This window comes from Otolemur garnettii, unplaced genomic scaffold (genome assembly GCF_000181295.1).
Source record: "Otolemur garnettii isolate 467f Iridium unplaced genomic scaffold, OtoGar3 scaffold00127, whole genome shotgun sequence".
NCBI classification, from domain to species: Eukaryota; Metazoa; Chordata; class Mammalia; order Primates; family Galagidae; genus Otolemur; species Otolemur garnettii.
In genome coordinates this window covers 3,059,547-3,065,229 of record NW_003852522.1, presented here as the reverse complement: position 1 = coordinate 3,065,229, position 5,683 = coordinate 3,059,547, and the positions used below count along the sequence as shown (strand labels likewise).

General features: G+C 44.1%; 1 protein-coding gene across 1 annotated transcript in view; it reads left to right on the top strand.

Moving 5' to 3' along the window:
• Positions 1 to 5,683, top strand: part of SMARCA4 (SWI/SNF related, matrix associated, actin dependent regulator of chromatin, subfamily a, member 4) — a 126,870-nt gene that overhangs the window by 62,807 nt on the left and 58,380 nt on the right. The window contains exons 14-16 of the mRNA XM_012810135.2: positions 781 to 902; positions 2,970 to 3,120; positions 4,648 to 4,811. Coding sequence (XP_012665589.1) covers positions 781 to 902; positions 2,970 to 3,120; positions 4,648 to 4,811 — 437 coding nt within the window. The remainder of the gene's footprint in view (positions 1 to 780; positions 903 to 2,969; positions 3,121 to 4,647; positions 4,812 to 5,683) is intronic.

Below are 5,683 nucleotides of genomic sequence, written 5' to 3'. Positions count from 1 at the left end.
AAAAAAAAAAAAAAAAAAAAAATGGGTTAATATTGGGAAATGTATTCACATGTATTTTATTAATGTCTTGCAAAATCTCATTATCATCATCTCAGTAAATGCTTAAAAGCCCTTTAATAAAACAGCACTCATGCTTAATTCACAAGTTTGTAGAAAACTGTCAGTGAGCAATAAGATGGTTATTATTAGATGTATTTTAGATGTTTGAGCCATGTCAGTAAAACTGGGTTAGTCCTGAAAGCTGGGTGTAAAATGCTCTATTCATAGGAAATCCAAGAGAATCAGCTGAACAATGACTTTGATATGTTAAGCAAAGAATAAATGTGTGATGTCTTTTGTATAATAAGGATAGGGGTGATTAATGGGTCTATTTCTAATAGCAATAGAAGTACGAAATATTCTGAGGTACCCTTAAAAATAAGTGTCTGGAATCTGTGCTAGATAAACTAAAAATAATATACTCAGGAATTAAAATGAAAATGTAGCTGGGAACAGTGTTAAGTGCCTGTAGTCCCAAGCTGAGAGGTAGAAGGATTACTTTAGTGCAGATGTTTGGGTCTAGTCTGGGCAATGTCATAAGACCCTGTCTTCCTGTCTCTTAAAAACAAATTTTTATTTTAAAAAATAAGTAAATATGAGACATCACACATTTTCAGACAAGAAGAGAGGAGTGAGGGTTATAAGAACATCACCTGCTTCTAAAATTATTTCTCCCCTGGGAATCCCAGTGCCCCATCTCTGTGGTTAGAATTGAAGTAATTTGGATTTGTCTGTTGGTAGGAGGAGGAGGAAGAGCAGCCTCAGCCAGCGCAGCCTCCCACCCTGCCTGTGGAGGAGAAGAAGAAGATTCCAGATCCAGATAGTGACGATGTCTCTGAGGTGGACGCACGGCATATCATTGAGTAAGGGTTTCCAACATGCCCTCTTCTGCCATCCTCCTGTGAGGAGGCCCTGGGAGAGTGGCCAGAAGCCTGGCCTGTGCCTAGATGGCATTTACCACTGTCTCGCCAACAGCCACTGTGGGATCACACACAAACTAATTTTATTTGCTTCACATTTCATTTACTTTTATAGGCATTTAATATAGGCAGTGCACTCCCATAGCTCATCAAATACTTACAAGGTACCTTGAGTGGAAGATGAAAAGAACTTTCCATGCCTTTCTCCTTGTACCCCAGCTCCCCCCTCTCTGTCGTGTTTCTCCTTGGAGGAAGCTCTCCAGCATCATGTGTCATCTTCCAGAGATATTCTCTAACAAGCAAAACATGTTTTTTTCTTGTTTGCACGCATACATCTGGGGCATACTGTTGTGTATCTTACTTTTCCTTTTTTTCTTATTTTTGAGACAGAGTCCCACTCTGTCACCCTGGGTAGAGTGATGTAGTGTCATGGCACACAACAACCTCAAACTTTTGGGCTCACGAGATCCTCTTGACTCAGTCTCCCAAGAAGCTGGGACCATAGATGCCTGCCACCATGCCTGGCTAATTTTTCTATTTTTAGTAGAGATGTGGTCTTGCTCTTATTTAGGCTAGTCTCAGACTCCTGAGCTCAAGCAGTCAAACTGCCTCAGCATCCCAGAGTGCTAGGATTACAGGAGTGAGCCACTGTACCTGGCCCATCTTGCTATTTTCATTGAACCGTCTCTTAGAGGCAATCTGATCCTGTGCCCATACACAGAGAGCATCCTCACTGTGCCCCACAGCTGGCAGCATTGTCTTGACTTTACACTTTATGTTCTCCTTTACATATAGCCTGTCCCTTAATGGGCATTTAGGTTATTTCTCATCTTGATCTTATAAATCCATTACGTTTAACCCACAAATTGCACCATTGCTAGTGGTAAGGAATTAAAGGGTATTGTTTGAAAGATAGAGAGGACTGAAGGTTTTACATGCCCTTTAGATACATAAGCAGCCAAAAATAGGATGTGTTGAAATCAATAGAATAAAATACACAGGGGGGGAAAAGCCCCACTAAGCTAAGGAAACACAGAGCCTACTGTGAACGATTTATGATAACATACAAAAAGCAGCTGGACACAGTGACTCACCTTTGTGGAAGGTTGAGGCAAGGAGGATTGCTTGAGGACAGGAATTAGACACCAGCCTACGCAGCATAGCAAGACCCCATCACTACAAAAAACTTTAGAAATTACTTAGGCAATATATGCACCTGGAGTCTCATTTACTCAGGAGTCAGAGGTACATTGAGGCCACCAGTTCAGTATTGTAGTGAGCTCTGATGACACCACTGTACTCTAGCTTGAGTAACAGAGGGAGACTCTGTCTCTTTTTTTTTTTGTAGAGACAGAATCTCACTTTATCGCCCTTAGTAGAGTGCTGTGGTGTCACACAGCTCACAGCAACCTCCAACTCCTGGACTTAGACAATTCTCTAGCCTCAGCCTCCCGAATAGCTGGGACTACAGGCGCCCACCATAATGCCTGGCTGTTTTTTTGTTGTAGTTTGGCTGGGGCTGGGTTTGAACCCGCCACCCTCAGTATATGGGACTGGCACCCTACCCACTGAGCCACAGGTGCCGCCTGAGACTCTGGGTCTCTTTAAACAAACAGAAAGCAAGTGTAAGATAAAATGAAAGAAATTAGATCATACATACTGAAGTCTCTTTTTAAAGGAAAGTTAGCACTAGGTCACAAGTCACTAAAGCATAAGTGATGGTGGTTTTGTGTGAAGGTGCGTTTATTCTCCCTTTAGGCTCATGAACTCTTAGTAGAAAGGGTGGGTCATTTCAGCCTCTGGCTAGAAGCAATATCTCTTTATATGCTGTGACAAATGACAGCATTCCTGTTGTGTGGCCTTAGACTATCTGGCTGCCCTGCTGGGGATGTTATAGCTCTGGCCACAGGTCACTAGGTAGAAAGGGTTTCTCCATAGATCTTGTGTCAGGAGCATGGTGTCACAAACAGGAATGTGTGTCCTTACCTGGTGCTTCCATCTTACTCTCAGGAATGCTAAGCAAGATGTTGATGATGAGTATGGTGTGTCCCAGGCCCTTGCGCGTGGCCTTCAGTCATACTACGCTGTGGCCCATGCTGTCACTGAGAGAGTAGACAAGCAGTCGGCGCTTATGGTCAACGGTGTTCTTAAACAGTACCAGGTGAGGCAGGGGGAGGCAGGGAGGCCAGTGCCGCATGGAAGCCTTGATGGAGTTGTTCCCGGGTTTGTGGGGTAGTGGGAAGCAGTGAACTTTGGCAAACCTGAGTTCACATTCTACTCTTTGTCTTTGGACAACTTGCTCTTCGCCTCTGAGCCTCAATTTCCTCATCTTTAAAGTGGAGACATGATCTGGTAGATTCATTGCCAGAGGAGTGAAGTTATAGTTGTGCAGTGTGAGACAGGGAGGTTGGAAACTGGTGGCAGGTTCTCCATGAGAGTGAGGTGATGATGGCTTTGAAGCTCTTCACAGAGCCTGGCTTGGAAGAGTCATGAATTCTAGCTATTTACAAGAGAAGTTCCTTTGTTCTGTAGCCCCACATCTCAACTTCATCTATAAGTTCCCAGAAGGCAAGTGGTATAACTCTAACCAAAGAACATGACGCCTTGATTTCCACTGGGTTGCAACCCATTTCCCTTCCTTTTTTTTTTTTTTTTTTTTTTTGAGACAGAGTCTTACTGTGTCACCCTCAGTAGAGTGCTATGGCATCACACAGCTCACAGCACCTTAAACTCTTGGGCTTACGCGATTCTCTTGCCTCAGCCTCCCATGTAGCTGGGACTATAGGCGCCCACCACAATGCATGGCTATTTTGTGTTGCAGTTGTCATTGTTGTTTAGCAGGCTCGGGCCAGGTTTGAACCTGCCACCCTTGGTGCATGTGGCTGGTGCCTTAACCACTGTGCTATGAGTGCCAGGCCTTCCCTTCCTTTCTTAATTGAACTCTCAAAGCTTCTATGTCAATATCAGTTTCTAAATAGGCAAATTCTATGGCCAGTAGAACCTCCTAAAGGTTAGCGTAATGAAAAGAATTAGAACTTGGCCATTATTTCCTTAGTCTTTTATGAAAATTTCCAAATTTTCCATTATAACATTGCATTCAATTTGAAAGCTGTCTTTTCTTTACTGCCTGTATTTCAAAAAGCTCCCAACCTTTGGAAAGCCCTCCCTTAATCGTGATATGATTCTTTGGCAATGGATTGATCACTAAGCCCTAATGGTCTCCCAAACCCAAGTGTCTCATGGTGTGAGCAGGTTTCTCCAGGTGTGCAGGTTTGTGTCTGGCAATGACAGGAAGCCACAAGTTCAGCATTGCAGTGAGCTGTGATGACACCACTGCACTCTAGCCTGTACAACAGAGGGAGAAAAAACAAACAGAAAGCAAGCATAATAACAAATATTATTAAAACAAAATAACAAAAATTAACTGTTCAAATGCACACCAATGAAATTTTATATACGGACATAATCACAGCTGCTCTGTGATTTCTCAGACATTATTGCTAAGGATGAGGCTACATCAAAAAGGATCAGGTTGGTTCAGAGCCACATACTCGGTAACCATGGCCTCCTGTGGGATATGGCTTAGGCGCAACTTGTGCATAACGGTGACTAAGTCTCTGAAGCATGAGGAATGCTCTGGAGTCCAGCCTGGGCTTCAGTACTGGCATGGCTGCTTGTGTCTTTGCAGATCAAAGGCTTGGAGTGGCTAGTGTCCCTGTACAACAACAACCTAAATGGAATCCTGGCAGACGAGATGGGCCTGGGCAAGACTATCCAGACCATTGCACTCATCACATACCTCATGGAGCACAAGCGTATCAACGGGCCTTTCCTTATCATCGTACCTCTCTCGTGAGTGCACACACCTCCAGGGGTAGGGGTTTCCTGTAGGAAGGCCCTGCTGCCTGGCTCCAGCAGTGCTGCAGACATCTTTATTTTAATTTGCAGTTTAGTACTATGTTTTGGTAGCTTAAACAAATGGTTCCCAACCTTTTTGGCACCAGGAACTGTTTTCATGGAAGAATTTTTTCACAAACCAGAGTGTGGGGACTGGGGATGGTTTCAGGATGATTCAGACACATACATCTACGCTGTAGATCATGAGATTCTCATTAGGAGTGCACAACCTCGACCTCTCATGTGTTCACTTTACAGTAGGGTTTGTGTCCCTATGGGGATCTAATGCCCTGCCCATCTGACAGCAGAAGGAGCTCAGTGATTTGAGCCATAAGGATTGTCTATAAATACAGATGAGGCTTTGCTTGCTCACCTGCTACTCATTAGGCCATGGGCTGATATCAGTGGTTGGGGACCTCAGGCTTAAACAATACAAGTTTATTTTCCTGGAGGTCAGAAGTCTGAGATCAAGGTGTGGGCAGAGTTCTGGGGCTTCTTGCATTGGCTTGCAAATGGCTATCTCCTGCCTGTGTCCTCACATGGGATGTCCCTCTATGTGTTTCTGTATCAGATTGGATCAGGGCCTGTTTGAATGGCCTCATTTTAACTTCATTACCTCTGTAAGGGCCTGGTGTCTCCAAATATAGTCAATTTCTGAGATAGTGGGTGTTAGGAAGGCAACTTGGACTTGGGCAGACTGGAAAGGAGCGCACAACTTGGCCTGTTGGTCTGCATGTGACTTCAGCATAAGGGGTTACGGATGGTTGGGTTTTTTTGTTTGTTTGTTTGTTTTTTGGCTGGGGCTGGGTTTGAACCTGCCACCTCTG